The sequence below is a fragment of the Typopeltis vanoorti genome, chromosome 1 (assembly GCF_054136105.1).
Source record: "Typopeltis vanoorti isolate ZY-2024b chromosome 1, IOZ_Tvanoo_1.0, whole genome shotgun sequence".
NCBI lineage: Eukaryota > Metazoa > Arthropoda > Arachnida > Uropygi > Thelyphonidae > Typopeltis > Typopeltis vanoorti.
Genome location: NC_143549.1, coordinates 44,382,405 through 44,408,297, shown reverse-complemented (window position 1 = coordinate 44,408,297; position 25,893 = coordinate 44,382,405). Strand labels below are relative to the sequence as shown.

Sequence of the window (25,893 nt, the reverse complement as noted above, 5' to 3'; positions counted from 1 at the left end):
AGGGGATATTCAGTTGTTTGCAGATGATGTGAAGCTGGGAAGGGCTATTAGTAATAGTGCAGATGAAGCAGCCCTGCAAGAGGATTTGAATAAACTAGACAGATGGGCAAACGAATGGGGGTTTCGGCTAAATGCAGCAAAATGTAAAGTCTTGAAGTTTAGGATACATCAATGGGAGGAGCTGTACTGGAGGAAGTAAGGGGAGGCAAGCGATCTTGAGGTGATGATCGATAGAAAACTGAAATTCAGGGAACATATTGCAAAAGGTGAAGGTAACCCAAAGGATTGCTGCAATACTGAGAAGGACGCTGACCTGCAGCGATAAAAGAGTTATCATTCCCACACTTCGACTATTGTTCTCAAATTTGGTCCCCAGGATTTGAAAGGGACAAATTAACTATGGAAAGGGTACAGAGGTGGCAAAATATTCTGGCGTTTGTTGAAGAAGCTTAGGAATGGAGAAAAGAGTGCTATAAAAGGAGTTAGAGATGATAAAGATGACATGAAAACGGGAGAAAAAGATATCCTTGAAGTATGGAGTAATTACTTTGAAAAACTGCTAAATGAAACAAACAGTGATGACAGCACAGTGGTAAAAAACACTGCCCAGGCATGCAGTCAGGAATACACATCCATACTTGAAGTAGAAAAAGCCATCAAAGGCTTAAAATGTGGAAAGGCAGAAGGAGTAGGTGATATTCGACCAGAAATCCTGAAGTATGGTGGTATAAAAGTCTTTCAGTGGCTACACTGCATAGTTCAGAATGCCTGGACAGTGACGAATTCCCGATGATTGGAGTAGAGCTCTCATAGTACCCATATATAAAAATGGAAATAAAACTAAATGTGAGAATTACAGAGGTATTTTCCTACTAAATGTTCCTGGTAAGATATCTGCAAGTGCACTTGAGAAACAGTTGAGAAGAATTGTGGAAGAAAAGCTTGGTGAAGAACAAGCTCGATTCAGGTTAAATATAGAGGCTGTCAGAATCAGATCTCCACTTTACAACAAATAGTGGAGAAATCATGGGAATACAAAGAACTGTATTTAAGTTTTGTCGATTTGGAAAAGGCATATGGCAAGGTGCCAAGAGAGAAGCTATTCAAGATGCTACAGTTATATGGTGTCAATGGGGCATTATATCAAGCAATACTTAATCTTTATATGAGTTGTAAGTCAGCAGTTAGAATTGAAGAACAGGAAGATGGTTTAATGTTAAATCTGGTGCGAGTCAAGGATGTACACTATCCCCTCTGTTATTCATTATCTATATGGATCACATTATGAAGGAAAGTGGTATTAAACATGATATCAAAATTGGAGATGTTAATGTCTGCTCTTTGCTTTATGCGGACGATGTTATACTTCTAAATAAATCCGCTACAAGTCTGCAAGATTCACTGACTAAATTGAATAACTGTTGTAATAGATATGGTAAGGTCAGCAATAAAAAGACAATGAAAATAGGAAGAATCATTGAAAATGTCAACTGCGTTGTGAATGGAGAACCTGTGGAACAAGTAAAACATTTCAACTACTTAGGCATGATTTTTAGTGAAGATGGTAAATGAAATATAGAAATAGACAACAGAATCAACAAAGCTGGTATGGCAGGAAGTCAATTGAATAAATTCATATGGAATAAGAGAGAAATTAGTCGGAACACTAAATTGGCTGTATACAAGACCGTGTTTAAACCAGTTTTAACTTATGAATCTGAGAGCTGGTTTCAGAAGTAAAACACTTGACCAAAGACTAGAGACCGCAGATATGAGAGTCCTGAGAAAGATTAGAGGACAGATGGTGAACAGATGGCATCAATGGCAATATCATATTGAAAACGAGGATATTAGGAAAGAACTTGATGTTGTCAGCATCCAGGAATGTGTTAGCAGAGCTAATCTCAGGTGGTATGGCCACTTAAACAGAATGGGTGAGGAAAGATTAGCAAAACAAGTGTTCTCTGCCAGGTTGGCAGGAAAACGACCCAGAGGAAGACCAAGATATAAGTGGATTGATACGGTACAAAGTGCCTTAGACGATAGAAATATAAGATCTGATAATGGAGTCTTGACAAGTAACAGACTGATTTGGTGGAAAATTGTAGATAGGAAGTTAGTAATGATGTAATTTTTTCATGTAGTACTGTCATATCCTGTACACCCCTTGAGGGTACATGGCAGGAATTTGATGATGATGATGATGAACCAAGTGAAAAATAAACTTTCAACATTAATATATTCATTCATCACCATGAGAGATGTGGTAGAATTATTGGTGAGGCAAAATGTATGTGAACTTTTTTTTTGAAAATTCTGGTTTTTTTTTTATATTTTTTAAAAAATTAAGGGTGGGCAGAGAATACTTTGGGATGGGGTGAACATAGAAATTTTTGGGGAAGGAGAAGGATATTATGGGATAAGACTCCTTCCCCAAAAATTTCTGTTCACCCCATCCCAAAGTATTCTCTGCCCACCCTTAATTTTTTAAAAAAATATAAAAAAAAACAGAATTTTCAAAAAAGTTCACATACCCTTTGCCTCACCAATAATTCTACATCTCTCAAATCCCACTTTTTGACCCCCTTTCATTCAAAAGTGAACGTATATGCCAGGATGCCACTGAAAAAGAAGACAACCAGCAACATCCCACAAAGATATGTCCAGTTTTTCTTCCTATATATATATATATATATATATATATATATATATATTTTTTTTTTTTTTCTATATATTCTTCATATATCTGTCCATATAAAATATCAGTAATGTTCTAAAATTTGAGTAAAAAGCTAATGACATTATAAAAAAAGGGTACTCCTAAACAAAAATAGGCTAAAATACCCATAAAAATATGAAATAAATGAAAGAATAATAGAATGGTTATAAAAATATTCAGGAGAACAGTACCCTAGAATACCCTATACAGGATAATCAGGAAACTCTTTCACAAGTTGAATCTCAGTTGGTTGGAGCAGAGATTTAATCATATTATTCTGTTAAAGAAAATGAAGTAAAGTTTAATGTCAGAAATTTAAATATTCTTAGTGAGTGTTCCAAGAAGGATTTATACAAACATTTAAGAAATGCTTGCAATGGAATAAGAATCAAATGTCCAACAGTTAAACACCAAGAGTTATATTTAGTAATCCAGGCAAGCAGAGTATAAGTTGGATTTAGACCAAGACCAGATCTTTACAAACTGTTGAAATAATGAGGAAGTATAAGAATCTTAGTGTTTTACTGATCTTTAAAAAGCATAAGTGTGTGTATGGGGGGGAGGCTTTAACACACGAAATCTGTATGGTTATCATATTACTAATCAAATAATGTTCAACACGTGTTAAAATTAAATTTATTAACTCCTATTCCTACTTTTTGCAAGGACATCAGGAAGAGAAAAAAAAATCAGTTCAAAATTTAACATGAATCACATAGTACATGTTTACTTATGTCTCAGTCACAGGTGAGTAAACAGAACACTCATACACTATGAGCAGTAATCATAATTACTTCCCAATACTTTGAAATACACTCAATCTGTATGGTTACCCATACAGATGTAATTTGGATGTCAAAGTTTCACAAGGTTCGAGGAATAGCTGACCAAATTTCAATTTATTTAAATGCAGAATCTTGGTTTGCTTATCCATTGATACCAGACAAGGAAATTTGTGTACTATCAATGGTAAGGCTAGACTTCTCAGATTCCAAGTATTTGATGTAATCCTGATGTTCTTCAATAAGTTATAAGAACAGGGTAGTTGGTAAACAAAACAAGAATTTTTTATCCTATATCCTATAATAACAAGGTGACAGAAGCAGATAAAATTGTTGGATTACTGAGTGATCACTTTGTAAGGATATAATCATACAAATGAGGTTAATGCTGTGACATGTGGGACAGAGGTGGATGAATTGGACATTCTTAGGATGCAAAATCTTTATGTAAATACAGCTGTAGGATTGGATGACATATAAACTCACATTTTGCAAGAATGTGCAAGGGAACTGGCAATGCTCTTTACTAGGATCTTTAAGTTTCAGCTCTGGGAGAGTGGAAAGAGGCAAATTAATTCTTTTGCATAAGGGAGATTGATACATCCACATCTGGATTACTGTTGCTCAAGTGTGGTTTCCTAGGTTTCTTGTGGACGAGGTGTTGGTGGAGGAGATTTAGAGGTGACCAGTGGAATCTTCCCTATTAAGATAGATTTAGGGGTGTGTGTGGATTGCAGAAGTTGGTCAATAGAAGAAAAAGAGGGGATATAATAGAATTTTATAAGATTGATATAAAGGAAATGTTTCAGTACTTGGCTGGAATGGCAGAACAAGGGATCATCCCTGGAAGTTGAATAAAGGTGTGGTTAGTAGGGAAGTAAGGACTAGATTTTTCACTTTGAGAGTTGTAAATGAATGGAATGCCAGAGTCAGTTGTTATTGCTTTGTCTATTAATGGGTTCAAGGAGAGGTGTGTGTGGATAGTTTGGGTCACCTGCAATGGGTCTTTAAACTCCATGGCAGTGCACATACAATAATAATAATTATTATTATTATAATAAAAACTTCTGATTTAATTTAAACTTTCATTTTAAGTACATCTGTCTGGTTGAGGTTTCTAGAGAATAAATCCACATGCCCTTAACTATGACTATTCGAGTATTTTGACTCTATAATTTAGCATTATTTGAGAAGAACAGCTTCTTGATCTGAAGCCGCTGATCTATTATTAATAAAACCTTGATCAGTTTTTTGATAAATTCTGAGTGCAATGAGGAATTTGATGTTCTCCTTTATTTTTTACAGTTAGAAATAATATCTGCATTGCTATTGTGCTTAAGAAAGGTAAACATTTCATGAATTATTATTTTTTTTTTGCTTTTTTTAATAAACCTCTTACAAAATCTTCTGACAACTTTCCAGTATTTCTCATCATAGACATTAGTAACTAGATATTTTAAGGGAACATATGCAGCAGACATGAATTAAATAATGGCCATCATATCATATGTAAAAGATTACAGAATCCATTAATGCCTGTATTTTTTCCACATTAGGACATCAAGGATCAATTAAGGACAGAAGAAAAGATCACTTGACAACATTTAAAAAACACATAGCATAGCATGTAATTACTTTAAACTTTCAAACCTGTGAACTGAATCTTAACTATTCTGACTAAGGATGAATATATGAATACACATAACGAATATTTATAGAACACCATACCTGAATTACAAAATACTAACCACTTTCAACTCCAATAGTGTTCTATCATTTACTCAACTGAAAAAAAAAAAAACATGCTATGTGATTCAGTTATGCACAAGAACTGACCTTTTCTGATGTCTTTGTAAGAAGGAATATATACTTCATAAATTCTGTATTTTTTTTTCATGTGCTGATCATCTCTTGAAATGTCTAAATTTATATTGTATAAATGAAAGATAAAAATCAGACACACACATGTACTCAAGTTGCAAGTCAGAAGAAAAGCATATGCAGGAAGATCAGATTTTAAATAAGGTATAATGTAGAGCCTCACTATCTCCATTACAATTTATAATCTACATGGACCACATCAAAGTTGGTCCTTGTTGGGGATCTAAATAGCAGAGTAAGAAATGACTGTCAGACATACAAAAATATATTGGGAAAATTTAGAGAAAAGAACAAAGCTAATAATAATAATGGCAAATATCTGTTGGATTTCTGCTCAGGACATGGACTGGTTATTACTAACACCATGTTCCAACATAAAAATGTGCACAAATTCACATGGAGAGAAGAGGCAAGGAATAAGAAAAGTCCCATTGACTATTTTATTGTTAATAGTGATGTTTTCTCCCTGGTGCAGGACACTAGAGTGTACAGAAGATTTGAAATTGGAAGTGATCACTATTTAGCCTTGAGCAGGATAAAATTGAATTTCATTTTGAAAAGAAAAACAAGTTTTAAAGTGAATAAAAGTTGAGCAGCTCTCAGATGTGAACTGTAGACTAAAATACACATACATTATTCAAGAAAAAATAAGAGTTTGAGAACAGGAACCAAACCTTAGAGATTCAGTGGCAAGCCCTGAAGAAAACACTGATTGATTCAGTCAGAGAGGCATGTGGTGAGATTGTCTGCAAGGATAGAAAAATCAGAACCCCATGGCAGACACAGGAAATTAAAGAAGCAGTGAAGGAAAAGAAGAAAGCATATCAAAAGTTCCTGGCAAATAAGTCAGCTTGTGCTCTTAGACAATACAGAGACAACTGTAAGAAAACTGAACACTGTGTAAAACTGGCTAAACAAAAGTCATGAGAAGACTTTGGTAAAAACACAGAAAATAAATATCAAGAAGGTGGTAAGATATTCTGGAGGTTGTTGAAGAAGCTCAGAAATGGAGAAAAGAATACTGTAAAAGGAATTAAAGATGATAAAGGTGACATGAAAACTGGAGAAAAAGATACCCTTGAAGTACAGAGTAATTACTTCAAAAAATTGCTAAATGAAACAAGTAGTGATGACATCACAGTGGTAAAAAATACTCAAAAGGCATACAGTCAGGAATACATATCCATACTTGAAATGTGGAAACGCAGGAGGAGTAGATCATATTTGACCAGAAATGCTCAAGTATAGAGGTATAAAAAGTCTCACAGTGGTTGCACTGCACATAGTTCAGAAGGCCTGGACAGAGGGATGAATTCTAGATGATTAGAGTAGAGCTCTCATAGTACCTACATATAAAACGGGAAATTAAACTGAATGTGAGAATTACAGAGGTATTTCCCTACCAAGTATTCGTGGTAAGATTTATGCAAGTATACTTGAGAAACGATTGAGAAGAATTGTGGAAGAAAAGCTTGGTGAAGAACAAGCTGGATTCAGGCTGTCAGAATCTGATCTTCATTTTACGACAAACTGTTGAGAAATCATGGGATTTTAACAAAAGATCTGTATTTAAGTTTTATAGATTTGGAAAAGGTATATTACAAGATGCCAAAAGAGAAGCTATTTAGTATGCTACAATAATATGGTGTCAATGGGGCATTATATCAAGCAATACTTAATCTTTATTTGAGTTGTAAGTCAGCAGTACAATATCCCTTCTGTTATTCATTATCTATATTGATCACATTATGAAGGAAAGTGGTATTAAACCTGATATCAAAATCGGAGATGTTAATGTCAGCTCTTTGCTTTATGCAGACGTGTTATACTTCTAAATAAATCTGCTACAAGTTTGCATGATTCCCTGACTAAATTGAATAACTGTTGTAATAGATATGGTATGAAGGTAAGCAATAAAAAGACAAAGACAATGAAAATAGGTAGAATCGTTGAAAATGTCAACTGTGTTGTGAACGGAGAACCTGTGGAACAAGTAAAAAACTTTTCAGCTACTTAGGCACGATTTTTTAGCGAAGAAGGTAAACTAAATATGGAAATAGACAACAGAATCAACAAAGCTGGTATGTTATAGGAAGTCAATTGAATAAATTCATATGGAATAAAAGAGAAATTAGTCAGAACACTAAATTAGCTGTATACAAGACATTGTTCAAACAGTTTTAACTTATGGATCTGAGAGTTGGGTCAGAAGTAAAAGACTTGATCAAAGACTAGACACTGCAGATATGAGAGTCCTGAGAAACATTAGAGGCATGAACAGATGGCATCAATGGCAATATCATATTAAAAACGAGAATATTAGGAAAGAACTTGACATTGTCAGCATCCAGGAATGCGTTAGCAGAGCTAATCTCAGGTGGTATGGTCACTTAAACAGAATGGGCGAGGAAAGTTAGCAAAACAAGTGTTCTCTGCCAGGTTGGCAGCAAGACGACCCAGAGGAAGACCAAGATATAGGTGGATTGATACAGTACAAAGTGCCTTAGACGACAGAAATATAAGATCTGATAATGTTGGAGTCTTGACAAGTAACAGACTGATTTGGAGGAAAATTGTAGATAAGAAATTAATAATGATGTAATTTTTTTCATGTAGTACTATCATATCCTGTACACCCCTTGAGGGTACATGGCAGGAATTTGATGATGAAAAGACAGCAAAAATAACAGAGTACAGTATTTTTTAACCTGTTCTCCCAGCCATCATAACATGCCTTTTTTGCCATATGTAGAGTTTAAGGCAGTCAGTAAAACTTTTCAGGTTATTTCCAGAATCTTTTACTTATTTCTGTTTTTACCTGTTCATTTACAAAATATATACTTGAGATGCATCTTAAATTTAGGAAGACAGCAAAAGATCTAATGTAGCCAAGTCTTGGCTGTAGGAAGAATGTTCCACAACTTTGTTCACTTCAGAAGCAGTCAGATTTGAAGTTGTGAAACATCTCTCCAGCTTTGACTTGGCTCAAACTTTTTTTTTTTTTCCATTTTGATAAAATTATGGATACTACTACTACATTATTAAGAAAATGTTACTTTAATTTCCTGACATGTTTACATTTGCATTCAGGTCATCATCTGGAGTAGACACAGATAAGTTATGTTACAATTCAATAGTAAGTCAAAAAGATACTACTTTGATCAACCATTATTTATCTGACCTGATCTCTAGTGAGAAGGGAAACCCTACAAAGCTATAGCCTATATTTACATAACCAGAGAACAAATCATCTTTTAATACATCAAAAGTGATGATCTAATCAACAATTTAACAAATGTTTATAAGATCCTGAAGTACTATAGTCTTCATTATAATTTATAATGAACTTTTAGAACAAAAAAGGTTGTGGGTTGAATATGTGCCATTTATATTCTTGGTATTTTTCCAAATTTTGGTGTGATGTAATGAAGAGGTGCCTTTTCAAATCAATTCTATTTAGCATATCCAGAGTATGATCAGAAAGGCCAGATTTGCCATAGTTATTAAAATGTCATTTGTTCCTTTTTCCAGATAGAAATTGTGCATCCAGTTTCACCTATATAATGCAGATTACAGCATAGTTCACTATTACAGTCCAAGGAAGGGGGATCCTTACAGGTTCAATAAGTTTTAATTTTGCAAGAGGTTTAACCACCTTACCGGCAATTATGGATCAAATACACACACACACACACACACACACACACACACACACACGCGTAGCCTGGTTACAGGTGGCATTAAGATTGTATCCCTTTATTGCATGGAATAGCTACAGTTTTATTTTATTATTAGGTGCAGTCTCATGAAGAATTTTGTTGATAATTTTGCAGTAGCCATTTTTTAGAAAGTATTGCCAATAATTTTTAATTCAAGCTTAAGAGCTTGCTCATTAAAGCAAACCTTTAAAATACCTTTACCATAAACCTGCACATACTGTGCACCAGTATGTGCAGGTTTATGGTAAACAGTGAAGAAAATACTGGAAGGAAGACATGTGGCAAGCATATCCAGAAAATTTTTGGAAGTGCTTTCCAGCTTTCAATTTTAGTTGTGAAATATATGCAATTGTGTTGTTTGGTCAGGTAGTTAAGCACCTGTCGTGGGACCAGATAATGAAAACATCCATCAACATACCTAAGCCAGACTTTGGGTTTTAAAATAAAGGAATCAAAAGCATATTGCTCAAAAGATCCCATATAAAAGTTAGAAATAGAAGGATATAGATTTGATGTATTTTTCCCTCCTAAAAAGAGGTCAGGCCACTTAAATAACAGATGATCAAAGCAGTGTCACTTTGACTTACTGTTTGAAATATGATTTGTGTCTACTCCAGATGATGCCCTTAAGAAGATGAAAATACATTTCATAATTTTATCAAAATGAATGCTGGTCACTATATAACATTAAAAGAAAAGATCCTAATTTCTGCTTATTTCCTTAACTGAAGACACATCAAGGGTATCCATTTTGAAAATGATGAGAAGTTCAAAAGAAAAGGAGAGAAATAGTTCCAAAAATAATCTAAAAGGGTTTACTAATTGTTTGAAAAACTTGTTATGCAATGGAAAAATATACTGAAAGGGAAAGAGATTATGTTTTAGAAATGATATTTGAAATAAAGTAGACTTCAAACTATCTTGCTTTTCAATTTTTTGTCTTTTCTGGGGAATGGCTATTAACACTAGATAGCAGTGCTTTTTAAATACTCCTTGAATTTCAACTGACGATTGTGGTCCTCTTATATAATCTAGATGCTATGCTCTAGAGAACCAAACTACTTTTAAAGTCACATCAAATTCTTGACATGTACCCTCAAGGGGTGTACAGGATATGATAGTAATGATGTAAATTTTTCATGTAGTACTAACTTCCTATCTACAATTTTCCTCCAAATCAATCTGTTAGGTGTCAAGACTCCAATATTATCAGACATTTTTATCGTCTAAGGCACTTTGTACCGTATCAATCCACCTATATCTTGGTCTTCCTCTGGGTTGTTTTCCTAATCTTTCCTCGCCCATTCTGTATAAGTGACCATACCATCTGAGATTAGCTCTGCTAACGCATTCCAGGATGCTGACAATGTCAGGTTCTTTCCTAATATCTTCGTTTTTAATATGATATTGCCATTGATGCCATCTGTTCACATTTTTAAATCTTTCTCAGAACTCTCATATCTACGGTGTCTAGTCTTTGGTCAAATCTTTTACTTCTGACCCAGCTCTCAGATCCATAAGTTAAAACTGTTTGAACAATGCCTTGTATACAGCTAATTTAGTGTTCCGACTAATTTCTCTTTTATTCCATATGAGTTTATTCAATTGACTTCCTACCATACCAGCTTTGTTGATTCTGTTGTCTATTTCCATATTTAGTTTACCATCCTCACTAAAGATCGTGCCTAAATAGCTGAAATGTTTTACTTGTTCCGCAGGTACTCCGTTCACAACACAGTTGACATTTTCAACGATTCTACCTATTTTCATTGTCTTTGTCTTTTTATTGCTTACCTTCATACCATATCTATTACAACAGTTATTCAATTTAGTCAGAGAATCATGCAAACTTGTAGAGGATTTATTTAGAAGTATAACAACATCCGCATAAAGCAAAGCGCTCACATTAACATCTCCAATTCTGATATCATGTTTAATACCACTTTCCTTCATAATATGATCCATGTAGATAATGAATAACAGAAGGGATAATGTACATCCTTGTCTCACACCAGATTTAACATTAAACCATCTTCTTGTACTTCCTTCAATTATAACTGCTGATTTACAACACAAATAAAGACTAAGTATTGCCTGATATAATGCCCTATTGACACCATATAACTGTAGTGTTTTGAATAGCTTCTTTCTTGGCACCATGTCGTATGCCTTTTCCAGATCGACTAAACTTAAATACAGAGGTTTGTTATATTCCCATGCTTTCTCAACTATTTGTCGCAAAGTGAAGATCTGATCCTGACAGCCTCTATTTGGTCTGCATCGAGCTTGTTCTTCACCAAGCTTTTCTTCCACAATTCTTCTCAACCGTTTCTCAAGCATACTGGCACAAATCTTGCCCGGAACACTCAGTAGAGAAATACCTCTAATTCTCACATTGTTTTATTTCCCTTTTTATATATGGGTATTATGAGAGCTCTACTCCAATCATCATGAATTCGTCCCTCTGTCCAGGCCTTCTGAACTATGCAGTGCAGCCACTGTAAGACTATTATACCACCATACTTCAGCATTTCTGGTCGAATATCACCTACTCCTGCTTCCTTTCCACATTTTAAACCTTTGATGGCTTTTTCTACTTGAAGTATGGATATGTATTTCTGACTGTATGCCTGTTGAGTGTTTTTTTACCCTGTGCTATCATGCTTGTTTCATTTAGCAATTTCTCGAAGTAATTACTCCATACTTCAAGGATATCTTTTTCTTCCTTTTTCATATCACCTTTATCATCTCTAACTCCTTTTACAGTATTCTTTCCTCCATTTCTAAGCTTCTTCAACAAACTCCAAAATATTTTGCCACCTTCTTGATATTTATTGTCTATGTTCTTGCCAAAGTCCTCCCATGACTTTTGTTTAGCTAGTTTTATACAGTGTTTAGCTTTCTTACATTTGTCTCTGTATTCTCTAAGAGCACAAGCTGACTTATTTGCCAGGAACTTTTGATATGCTTTTCTTCTTTTCCTTCACTGCCTCTTTAACTTCCTGTGTCACCATGGAGTTCTGATTTTTCTATCCTTGCAGACAACCTCACCACATGCCTCTCTGGCTGAATCAATCAAGGTTTTCTTCAAGGCTTGCCACTGAATCGCTAAAGTTTGGTTCCTGTTCTCAAACTCTCATTTTTTCTTCAATAATCTTTGTGTATTTTAGTCTACAGTTCACATCTGAGAGCTGCTCAACTTTTATTCGCTTTAAAACTTTCTTACATGTTATAAAATTGAATATGAAATTCAATTTTATCCTGCTCAAGATGAAATTGTGAGCACTTCCAATTTCAAATCCTCTGTACACTCTGGTGTCCTGCACAAGGGAGAAAACATCACTATCAACAATAACATTGTCAATGAGACTTTTCTTATTTCTTGCCTCTTCTCTCCATGTGAATTTGTGCACATTTTTATGTTGGAACATGGTGTTAGTAATAACCAGTCCATATCCTGAGCAGAAATCCAACAAATATTTGCCATTATTATTAGCTTTGCTCTTTTCTCCAAATTTTCCTAATATATTTTTGTATGTCTGACAATCATTTCCAACTCTGCTGTTCAGATCCCCAACAAGGACTAACTTTTCCTTTTTCATTGTGTCAGATGCTTTCTCTAAATCCTCAAAAAATCCCTCCACTTCTACCCTAGTAGATCCTTCTGTGAGACCATAGGCACAAATAAGTCTCATTGTCCAGTTCCCCATTCTGATATTTGCCCACATCACTCTACTTGACACTGGCTGCCATTCAAGAAGATTAGCCTCGTATTTAGGTTGAATACAATGGCTACTCTTTTTCCTTGATTGTCATTGTCTGAATATAAAATTTTGTATGTATTGCTCAGCAAGATCTCACCAGTTTTTGTCTTTTTTGTTTAAGTCACCCCTATAATGTCGATCTGGTACTTACCTAATTCCTCAGCTAGCTCCATTGCTTTGCCATTCAGGCTTCTTATGTTGATAGTATCGATCTTTAACTCTGGTGATGTTGAGTTGTGGTGTTTTTTCAGATTTGTTCTAGTAGCTGACTTTTTGCTATTCATCCTGGTTCCCTGGTGAAAACAATGGGGGTAGGGGCCTTGTTTAACCGGGCAATGCCCCAGTCGGCATGAAATTTTGTCACGTTGTACCATCATTTTGTAATTTGGTTTAAGCCAATAAGAGTTGCAATTTGATCGGCTAAATCCCAAATTGTCAGCCCATCCTCATTCGTTCAGTGTCCAGGTAGATACCCAACAGGGTGCACCACGAGAAGGTGAGGATTGGATATTAGGTCAGAAGCCCTGGTCGGTTCTCCGCATTCCTTTAAAGGCTATGTGGAGGTCTCCTCTCAGTTATACAGCTTTGACCCTTAAGCACCCCTATAAATTAAATTACACTTTAATAAATATTTCCGATATTTCGGCAATGTCACGTTGCCATCTTCAAAAGAAACTTGCAAAAAAGGCACGTGCACATAGGCACTACAACACAGTAACTGAGAATGAAGTGATAAAGCTATTGTTCTCCTAAAAAGTCCTGATGGTGCCCCCTAGTGGGCTAAGTAGATGTTCTTGGCCGTTGGGCTGAAGGTCTGCTGATGTAAGCCTCCCAAATTTGGGGCAGTCTCATACAACCAAATTTGTTGAGGTTTGGAGAGTTTCTTAGGGCTGAGGCTGATTCTATGAATAGTCTTTCGAATTTGCTACGGTGTATTACTGTAGCTTTCTTCCACCGTATTGTGTGGCATGTATCCAGAGCATGGTCTGCAAGACCAGAGTGGCTGTACTTGTGAAAACTGATGTAGTCCTTGTGTTCCGACATTCTTATATTCGCTGTCCTGCCTGTTTGGCCAAAGTAAGACAGTTTACAGCTGCAAGAGACCTGGTATACACCAGGTAGGTCTAGGGGAAGTGGTTGGTCTTTAGTGGAGTGGATAAGGAATGCCAATTTTCTGTATGGTCTGTAACAGGAGGTCAAGTCATGTTTTTTTTTGTTGTTTTTTTAAGATTTTGGTAATTTTTTCCGAGGTGCCGCCTCGGATGTAGAGAATGGTGATGGATTTAGAGTAATCCTTGTTTAAAGGGGGGGGGGGTAATATTTTTTCGATTTGGGGGGGGAGATAGCAATTGGCCGAGAAAGTATTGATGTGATTTAGTTGAGTGTTTAGGGCCTTGTCGTTAGAACAGATTAGTTTAGCCCTGTTGTATAGTGTTTTCACCACTCCATATTGTTGTGTGTGTGGGGGGGGGGGGGGAGATTGTTGGTGAATATACCTGCCTGTATGGGTGGGTTTTCTATAAACTGGGAAAACCAAGGTTCCATCAGGCTGGCAGGTGACTAGTGTGTGTCTAGGAAAGGGAGGCTGTTATTTTTCCTCTTTTTCCAGGGTGAACTTGATTCTGGGGTGTTGGTTGTTTAAGTGTGTTAAGAAGGAGAGGGGTGTATCAGAGCCATGTGGCCAAATAGCAAACACATCATCAATGTAGCAAAGCCATATAGTTGGTTTTTGTGGGGCAGAGGCCAAGGCTTTTTCTTCAAAGATCTCCATAAAGAAATTGGCCAAGGGTGGGGAGAGTGGTGAACCCATTACTGTGCCCTCTATTTGTTTGTAGAATTTTCCCTGCCAAACGAAATAGCCTGAGTTCATTGTGAACTGAAATAGGGCTGAGATATCAGGAGAAAATTTAGCTTGGATTAGCTCTAAAGTTTCCTTGATTGGGACATTTGTGAATAAGGAGGAGACGTCAAAGCTGACCATTATGTCAGTATGTTGGAGTGTAAGGTTTTACATGCTGGCTTTGAAGTGGGCTGAGCTTTTTGTGTGATGGTGTGTTGCCAATATAGTGTGCGAGCACTTTGGCCAAATGTTTAGCTAATTTGTATGTGGGAGAATCAATGCCATCCACTATGGGACGTAATGGCACATTTTTTTTTATGTATTTTTGGGAGTCCATAAATACAGGGGGGGGGGGAATATAGAGTTAAACGGCTTTAATCTGTTGGTAACTTCTAAAGGCCAAGAAGTGACTTTCTTAAGGAGCCTGTGAAGTTTTCTGATTTCTGAGTTGGTGGGATTGTATTCAATAGGAAGGTAAGTAGCCCGATCTAATAGAGAAGCATTAAGCTTACCTGTGTAGTCCTTTTGGTTAAGTACTACAGTTGCATTTCCCTTATCTGCTTTGGTGATAACTATTTCTTTATTATTCCTCATTTCCTGCAGAGCTTTATATTCCTTGTTGAATATGTTGGTTTTTGGTGGTCTTGCTTTGGAGAAGACACAAGCTACATCCAGTCTTACACTGTTGGCGATTTGATTCAGAAGGTGACGGATTCTGTTCAATCTGGATCATGATATCCTCACTAGGTACTTTTCTGGGAGCAATGGCAAAGTTGTGGCCACGTGAAAGCATGATGAGTGCTTCAGGGTGACTGAAGAAAGGTTGATTACCCTAAGAAACTCTCCAAACCTCAACAAATTTGGTTGTATGAGACTGCCCCAAATTTGGTAGGCTTACATCAGCAGACCTTCAGGCCCAACGGCGAAGAACACCTACTTAGCCTGCTAAGGGGCACCATCAGGACTTTTAGGAGAACAATAGCTTCATCACTTCATTCTCAGTTACTGTGTTGTAGTGCCTACGTGCACATGCAGTTTTTGCACGTTCCTTTTGAAGATGGCAACGTGACGTTGCCGAAATATCGGAAATATTTATTAAAGTGCAATTCCTTAAGTGATTTAATAATGATAATAGAGCTTGTCCCCCCCACACACACACACAAGTGAGATTCCAATCTTTCAAAATTAACTTAATCAAAAATATACCTATTTTTCATACATATTAAAGGCATAAGAGTAGTAAAATATTCAGTATGCAAAAAACAAAGTAGGTCTTTGTTTTCAAGATTAATACATTGTAACCAGAACTTAATCACATCTTTAGCTGGCATGCTGAAGTCGAAGGCTGTTTTTTCAAGAATCTCTCAATGGAAACCTGACTTGCAGGTTTGAACTTCTAATAGTAACCTCTCGGTATGCAACCTACTTCTATTTTTGCTTTGAAGATATCATGAAATTTTTCAGTGGCAATACGATCTGCAGCCTTGCTAGTCATGCTGAGATGGTGATATGCACAGCAACTCATAGGGTCACACCAGACAACATGCAGCAAAAGGTGTCGATTGTTTTCATCTTTCATCAGATCATACAAATTTTTTGTCTTCTCTCTTATGACTGTCCCAGACAAAAGGCATTCTGCTGATTCCGATGCTCAATCCATATAACTAGCATCCGTTCCATTTTCTCAACTGAATGAGATCAAGATTTTGTTACTCTGATCACGCTGAGATTTGTGGATGACTCAGTGCTCTTATAAATGTGTCAACATTATCACAAATGATTCTCACTGTAGAATCACTCAGTCTTGTAGCCCTTTGAATGTCAATGCTATGTTCACTTCTATCAAACTGATTCACTTCCAACCTCACTTCTAAAGAATGGGATTAACTAGGCTTATTTTTTTTTCACTTTGTCTTTATTTACATTCTTCTTTTTAATCATGGTTTCTTGAAAAGAGTACTAACGTTATTTAAAGGAAATAAACACTATACCACTGAGTGGATGGAGAGAAGAAACAAAGTGCATGCACAGAAGTGTCCACACCTTGGATAGTGAAGAGTAATAGTCCTTATGTACCAAACTGAAACCACATGTATATGCAAAAATGTGGATAATGAGAGCATGTATGAGAGTTACCTGTATATGAATTTAAACATAATAGAAAAAGTCACCTCCTCAGTCAGCATTAGTCTTTTCTTGTATTCATTAATAAATGAAATTACTCTAAGCATTAAACATTGAGATTGGTGGTAACAGAACAAAAAACGTTTCTGCCCATAAAGTTTAGATTTGCAATCTATCAATTTAAATACAAATGTTTCTACAAAATTTATACCAGAATGAATTCAAATGTTTACCCTTGAGACAAAGAAGCCAACTCTTCATCTTCCTCACATACAGGATCAGTATGGGCTGAAAAAACAAATTATCAATTACATATTTCTCCCAAAGAAATTTCTCGAAACATCTGACTAAAGCTAAAAAGTTAAATTACAAAATAATCATAACTAACAAATTTATGGGTTTTAAATTTTGTTTATTACAAGAGTCTTATTTTTAAAGTTGTGATTAAAAAAGTGCAAGTACATAGATTTTATGAAACTGAAAGCTAAATTTTACAACAGAGCTGCCTATTTTTGCATTTTAAGAAGGTCATAATTTCTGGAATCTTTCCGATTGTGAGGTGAATTTTAATGTCCATAATGATACAGCAAAACATTAATTCATCTTGCATGTTCCTTTGAAAATACAGTGATAGGATGATGTAAATAAGTACAACCTATAGCTACGTTATGTTTTTTGAACCATGTAAGTATAATGCTAAATACAAGAATGTCTTTGTTGTAATGAGAATGCTATGTAACCTTTTCTCAATTAGTTTCTGTGGTTATTCTTAATTCATTCATTATTATTCTTCATTCAGTTTCTGGTATGACTATAAGTGGAAAGCTTTTCACATTTGCACAGTGACCAGTGTGAAGCAAAGCAGGAATTTGTCTCAAGAGAATCCTAACACTATGCACACACCTGCAATGGATCAAGCAGCAATGTTTATAAATCAACCTAGTTGTGTAGCACAGATTTCAATGTTGACATTTAAAGTACTACTTGCTTTGGGATTTCCTAAGTTACCACTGCAACTAAATCATATTAAATAAATTACAACATGTTAATAAGATTTATTTGTGCCTATGGTCCCACAGAAGGTTCTACTAAGGTAGAAGTGGAGGAATTTTTTGAGGCTTTAGAAAAAGCAACTGACACAATGAAAAAGGAAAAGTTGGTCCTTGTTGGGGATCTAAATAGTAGAGTAGGAAATGATTGTGAGACATACAAAAATATTTTGGGAAAATTTGGAGAAAAGAGCAAAGCTAATAATAATGGCAAATATCTGTTGGATTTCTGCTCAGGACATGGACTGGTTATTACTAACACCATGTTCCAACATAAAAATGTGCACAAATTCACATGGAGAGAAGAGGCTAGGAATAAGAAAAGTCTCATTGACTATGTTATTGTTGATAGTGATGTTTTCTCCCTGGTGCAGGACACCAGAGTGTACAGAGGATTTGAAATTGGAAGTGATCACTATTTAGTCTTGAGCAGGATAAAATTGAATTTCATATTGAAAAGAATAACTGTAAGAAATTTTAAAGCGAATAAAAGTTGAGCAGCTCTCAGATGTAAACTGTAGACTAAAATACAGAAATATTATTGAAAAGAAAATGAAAGAGTTTGAGAACAGGAATCAAACCTTGGAGATTCAGTGGCAAACTCTGAAGGAAACATTGATTGATTCTGCCAGAGAGGCATGTGGTGAGGTTGTGTGCAAGGATAAAAAAATCAGAACTCCCTGGTGGACACAGGAAGTTAAAGAGGCAGTGAAGGAAAAGAAGAAAGCATATCAAAAGCTCCTGGCAAATAAGTCAGCTTTTACTCTTACAGAATACAGAGACAAATGTAAGAAAGCTAAACAGTGTGTAAAACTAGCTAAACAAAAGTCATGGGAGGACTTTGGCAAGAATATAGAAAATAAATATCAAGAAGGTGGCAAATATTCTGGAGGTTGTTGAAGAAGCTTAGGAATGGAGGAAAGAGTGCTGTAAAAGGAATTAGAGATGATAAAGGTGAAATGAAAACAGGAGAAAAAGATATCCTTGAAGTATGGAGTAATTACTTTGAAAAACTGCTAAATGAAACAAGCAGTGATGACAGCACAGTGATAAAAAACACTGACCAGGCATGCAGTCAGGAATACATATCCATACTTGAAGTAGAAAAAGCCATCAAAGGCTTGAAATGTGGAAAGGCAGAAGGAGTAGATGATATTCGACCAGAAATGCTGAAGTATGGTGGTATAAGAGTCTTACAGTGGCTGCACTGCGTAGTTCAGAAAGCCTGGACAGAGGGACGAATTCCTGATGATTGGAGTAGAGCCCTCATAGTACCCATATATAAAAAGGGAAATAAAACTGAATCTGAGAATTACAGAGGTATTTCCCTACTGAGTGTTCCTGGCAAGATCTATGCAAGTATACTTGAGAAACGGTTGAGAAGAATTGTGGAAGAAAAGCTTGGTGAAGAACAAGCTGGATTCAGGCCAAATAGAGGCTGTCAGGATCAGATCTTCACTTTACGACAAATAGTCGAGAAAGCATGGGAATATAACAAAGATCTGTATTTAAGTTTTGTCGATTTGGAAAAGGCATATGACAAGGTGCCAAGAGAGAAGCTATTCAATACGCTGCAGTTATATGGTGTCAATGGGGCATTATATCAAGCAATACTTAGTCTTTATTTGAGTTGTGAGTCAGCAGTTAGAATTGAAGGAAGTACAGGAAGATGGTTTAATGTTAAATCTGGTGTGAGACAAGGATGTACATTATCCCCTCTGTTATTCATTATCTATATGGATCACATTATAAAGGAATGTGGTATTCAACCTGATATCAAAATTGGAGATGTTAATGTCAGCTCTCTGCTTTATGCAGATGATGTTATACTTCTAAATAAATCCGCTACACGTCTGCAAGATTCTCCGACTAAATTGAATAACTGTTGTAATAGATATGGTATGAAGGTCAGCAATAAAAAGACAAAGACAATGAAAATAGGTAGAATCATTGAAAATGTCAACTGTGTTGTGAATGGAGAACCTGTGGAACAAGTAAAACATTTCAGCTACTTAGGCACAATTTTTACTGAAGATGGTAAACTAAATATAGAAATAGACAACAGAATCAGCAAAGCTGGTATCATGGGAAGTCAATTGAATAAATTCATATGGAATAAGAAAGAAATTAGTCGGAACACTAAATTAGCTGTATACAAGACTGTGTTCAAACCAATTTTAACTTATGGATCTGAGAGCTGGGTCAGAAGTAAAACACTTGACCAAAGACTAGAGACCGCAGATATGAGAGTCCTGAGAAAGATTAGAGGCGTGAACTGATGGCATCAATGGCAATATCATATTAAAAATGAGGATATTAGGAAAGAACTTGACATTGTCAGCATCCAGGAATGCGTTAGCAGAGCTAATCTCAGGTGGTATGGTCACTTAAATAGAATGTGAGAGGAAAGATTAGCAAAACAAGTGTTCTCTGCCAGGTTGGCAGGAAAACGACCCAGAGGAAGACCAAGATATAGGTGGATTGATACGGTACAAAGTGCCTTAGACGATAGAAATATAAGATCTGATAATGTTGGAGTCTTGACAAGTAACAGACTGATTTGGAGGAAAATTGTAGATAGGAAGTTAGTAATGATGTAATTATTTCATGTAGTACTGTCATATCCTGTACACCCCTTGAGGGTAAATGGCAGGAATTTGATGATGATAATAAGATTTAAAATTTTTATACTTGCAAAAACCGAAAATTACTGAACTGAAACAAAAAAAAACAAACCAAAGCCAAAAAAAACTTGACAAAAATTTGGATTTATGTACATGTTGATTTCTGTGGTTAAGCAGTTCTGTAGGAATTTTTTGGTATTGAGACCACATTGTAATATAAAGGAGTTTATTAAAAATAAACAATTAAAACCCAACAAGTTTTGTGCATTGTAAGACTTAGATCATCAGGGGTAGCGGAACATAAAAGGTTTTGTTGTGTAAAACTTAATTAATTACACAGAGTGTGTTGATGACTTCAACTGTTAAATAATTGATAAACCAGAATACAAATGATAAATTTATCACTTGTATTCTAGTTAAGTCGAAGATATCAAAAACATCTAATATGTGCAATTGTTGATAGGCTTTTGTTGTGTAAAACTTATACCACTATCCCTGATGATGTAAGTCTTACGACACAAGACACTTGTCAGGTTTTAATTGTTTATTTTTAATAAACTCCTTATATTACAATGTGGTCTCAATACTTCCTACAAAAAATTCAGTTTGTTCAGATTAATTTTGTTTGTTACAGTATAATGGGATTATTGGACATTGTTTCTACTTCTGTGGAAACAATATAGAATCTTTTTTTTAGATTAAGTTTCACATTCATAAGTCACTACTAAAAAAACAGATGCATCCAGAATACTCAGCTATGTTCCTGTGGAGATAGATCCACCCTTCAGATTTTAAACAAGTCTCAGACCATTGTTTTAGCCATTCTAATCTGAACAGCAGTTCACATTAATGACCGACCCAAAGTATACAAATTTGCCAACTTCCTCAATTAGTTCTCTGTTAAGGCACACTTGTTTCTCAGGAGCTTCTATGTCTATAATTCCTTTAAGAACAATTGTGTGCAAACTACTGTGCAATCCAGCATTCACATCCTGGAGTGTCCAATCTTGACGGATTAGAATGCTAGGTGGCATGCACTCACCATAGCTTTTGAGAAAAGAAGTTAACAAAAGCTTGAAGTGACTACAGTCTTAAGTTAAAATAAATGGATAACATATCTTGTTCTCAAAATGACATTATCAAGATCAGATGTGCTACTCCAAATAAACTTAATTTTGTTTAGAGTGTTTAAGTGGATTCACTTTTCATTAGCAGTAATTTTTTTTTCTTAAATTTATTCAATGAAATATTCATTAGAGCATTGGCAATTGTTTTATAATAGGCCTTGGTATAATGCAAACATCTGTCAATGTATACAAAACAATTCAACATCTTTGGGTTTTAAAGAAGCCTGATAAAGATGATGCTCCTTGAGAAAATATGCAACAAGTTCAGAAAACAATCAAGTGTTTATAGCCAGATCAGCTTTGCTAGATCATAGTTTAGTATCAGTAGTGCTATTTGGAATGGAATTGGTCTTCAAAAACTGATGTTACCAAGGTGGAAATTTATAATGTTCAGAATTTGTTTTTTTGTTTTTTTTTGAATAATTGAGTAAAATTAAAGTCTTAAATATTTTAATTATTTTGTTTGCAACATTTTAATTTAATATACAGAACACATAATTTATGATAAAAAGTACAAAAAGGCAATCTGGAAACTTAGATCACCCTAGCATAAAAGCATTCCATTACTTACGAGCAAACAGATATTCATATCCTGATCTGGTATATATTTCAGGTCCACCAGAAAGTGTTGAAGATCTACATATATACTACAGGGGAGGGGAAAAAATAAAACAGTTTTATTATTTATGTAATAAACTTGTAATCATTTATTTAAAATTTACTTATTTTTTTTAATAAAAGTGACAGTCATCATTAAGGAAATGATGATATTCCTGAATTTTACAAAAAGGTGTTACACAGAATATCACAATGAAATTGTTAGCAAGTGACTAGCAGTGTGTCAAACCTCTGCATTTGGACCAGAGGTGTTTAAATTGTACATAAATCATTAAATAAGAGATGTGAAGGAAAATATTCAGTTGTTTGCTTGTGATTCAAATCTGGGTAGCATATGAGTTAAAGCAATGCAGAGAGCTTGGTGTAATTTAAATAGGCCATTAGTATGGGCAAAAGAATGAATGTTAATAAGAAATTAATGGAGGAGAGAGAGAGAGAGAGGATAGAGATCTGAAGTTCAGAGGACACTGGTATGTATGGGTTTTCTATAAATAGAGATTTTCAGTTTTTCTGACACATGAATAAGTTTGACATTCAGGAACAGAAGAAAACCATTAACTTTCAACTCAGAGGTAAATTGTATTTTTGGGTGTTGATTGTTGAGATGGTTCAGGAACTCATTTAAGGAATCAGTCACGGACCGGATTGCTTTAGAGAATCTGGTCCATTCACCCAAATTAAGAAAACATTGATATACTTTTTTCCATAATTATGGCTCCAATGAGAAAAAATTGATTGCTTTTTCCCTCAACGGCATCTACATATAAATTTGTTAATATAGCAGATAACAGGTTGCCCATGTCCAAGCCAAAATTCTGTTTGTAAATACAGTATGGCATAAAAAAAGTAGTACCGAACTTCGATACCCCCTTCCTCCTTCAAGTACATGCGGTATGTCATTCCATTCAGTACTCTTATTTTGCACCATACTGTGGTATTTTTAAAAAAGGAAGTAACCAGAATTTACACAGTGGGTCAGGAGTGACATAACTGTTTTTGATAACTTCTTTTAAAAGAATTAAAACCTCTTCTGTAGACACATTTTTGAAGAGTTCTCTCCCATTCCTGGATGTCAAACACTGAAGATTTCATGTGGGAAAAGCCACACACACATGACAATAGATACCTTCATGCACATCATCATTAACCACTGTTATGTACCTATCCTGTATATGCATTGCATATTCTTTAACTATTTTAAATTTGTATTTTTATCTAATCTTGTTTGTTATGTATACCCTACACACTCATACAAATTTCCCTTTCTTTAAACAAGCTAAATTCAGACCGCTCTTAAGTTTAGTCACGTGTAATTTAATTTATGATTAGGGCTTTGTCCAAGTATGGGACGCTGCCATTAAACATATCCTCTGAGAAAGTTCACCTGGTAAATATTGACAAATTTAATTTTTAACTGTGCCAGCCAATACTGAGGATAGACGATACTCTTATCCAAGGTGGCTCTCTCAGAGTGATATACAGTAATAAACTTCCAACAATAAAATAAACTAATTCTTTGCATGCAGTCATGGCTCTAAGTATCAAATTGTACCCGTGGGTCCCTCCCGCTAGGTTCAATGGTAATTTTATGAGTGGCTATTTGAATTCATATAACAAGCTGGACTTAGGCAAATGCTATGAAACATATTTATTAAATCAAGAAATTATACATGAGAAAATATAAATGCATGGTTAACTATATCGTGTTGCTAGCAAGATCTCAATTTCAATATTAACATTACAATACAAGAACAAATTACTTGGACCACTTCTATATATAATTTAACAAACTTTTAGCTTATGTAGCCTATCTTTTATCACTCACATGGTCACTAGTTATATCTCACAACATATCACAATCAGCTCTTATACAAATTCCTTCTAGGGAGACATTTCTCAAACAGGGACAAGTCAATGCCAAAATAGGGATAGTTCCTAAAGTTCTTTACAATATGCCCATTATACACAAAATATCCTATAGAATTCACACAAATCTTCAACTGGAAATCAGAATATGATAATCTACATTACCGTTCCTGGAATGACTTTCAGGTCTTTCTTCAGCCTTGTCTGGACATCAAGGCTCCTTTAAGATTTAAAATTCTCCGGGTCACATACGATAGCTGCACGGCCAGATTCTCCAAATTGGAAAGACTGTCGCTCAGGGCTTTCATTAGTATCGCAGGCATACATCTGGAGTACCGGTGCACGATATAGCATAGCTATCCTGGTCTGAGGAAAAGGCTAGCCCTAACTCGCACGCTACGGCAGACGACTCATAACTTCTACGGCCAGCCTAGAATCTTTTCCGCTAGGGTGGAGACCGAGAGCCAACATCCACGAGGTCAGGAAACAGGAACCCAAAAGCCTTGTGTTGGGGGGGGGATTGGCATTTATAATGCCCGCTTCAGTCTCTGAGATTCGCGCACTTTGCCATGGTGTTTATTGCGTTACGTACATTCCTCAACGTGCGTGTGGCGCGTTTTCCCAGAAAGCGTTCTAGCTTCCTTTTTGTATAACTTCACTTTCCCTCCGGCCATACATTATTCTGGACTGCTAAAGTGTGATCCTTGGACCTTAGCTTATACGCTTTGCTTTCTTATAATACATGAAATGGGATACTTTAAATAAATTAATACCTTAAATAAATTTCTCTATTAGACTTCCTACAAAACAGGTTAAGTCTCATAATTTTCATATTAATTATTTCTTCACTTCTATCTTAGTGTTATTTATATATGTATACACTCCGTTCATTGTCAAAACACAACATTCTCTACCTACAATCAGATTTTGTTCCTGAATAAACTAACGTTTTGTTCCACTTATAATATGATTATTCAGGACACAACACCACCCAAAAACTTGGCATCGTTTCTACATTATGGGCTCATTTCCTCCTTGGTGAAGAAGAGATCAAAGAACTACAGTTTTTTTCTTACAATTCAAAAAGAACAGTTCTTGTAAACAGACTATTAATATGCTGCGATTTAATCTACCTGCTCACTATATTGAAGATAATGATGCAAAATATTTTACATCTCTGCTGTATATCAGCTGTTTCACCAGTTAGCTGAATTCAAGAAATTTAAAATCTGCACTTCTTTTACTCCTCTAAGCTGTTTCTTATTTAGTACACCTGAACTGAAATATCACAGCCTAAAGTATCAGACAGAAATCCAGTGCATTGTGTATAGAAGAGCATGCAAGACATTATGTATGGCAGAACTAGAGGCAGTATCTAATCATGTTCTTATTTCTGCTAACCTTGGTGAAGTTTCTATTAATCATCCAGTAATAGAATAATGTTACCTGTGTTCACTTCTCAACTATCCAACTTTGGCATACGCGAGGTCATGCCCACATGAAACATCTTCAACAATATTATTGCATCCAGAATGCTTTCAAATGTTACTTTCAACTGTTTACTAAACATTAATACTGTTCTCTTGTAATGTACATTTTTTTTTATATTTCTCTTTACATGTTATGCATCAGATGAAGCCCAAGAGGACAAAACAAGTTCTCATCATCTCATCTTCCTTATACCCTCTTTTACCTTGCGGTGTCGAGGGTCCATTGATCATCGGACCTCACTCCGTTTACAGGATAAGGTGGTCAGCCTTATGCCCCGGTGTATCCTATG

The 25,893-nt window shown here is 35.4% G+C and overlaps 1 protein-coding gene across 1 annotated transcript in view; it reads right to left on the bottom strand.

Annotated features, from left to right (window-relative positions):
* Positions 1–25,893, bottom strand: part of EDTP (Egg-derived tyrosine phosphatase) — a 451,026-nt gene that overhangs the window by 257,854 nt on the left and 167,279 nt on the right. The window contains exons 5-6 of the mRNA XM_090399919.1: positions 22,201–22,276; positions 17,063–17,117 (exon numbers count right to left, since the gene is read on the bottom strand). Of these exons, the coding sequence (XP_090256045.1) occupies positions 17,063–17,117; positions 22,201–22,276 (131 nt within the window). The remainder of the gene's footprint in view (positions 1–17,062; positions 17,118–22,200; positions 22,277–25,893) is intronic.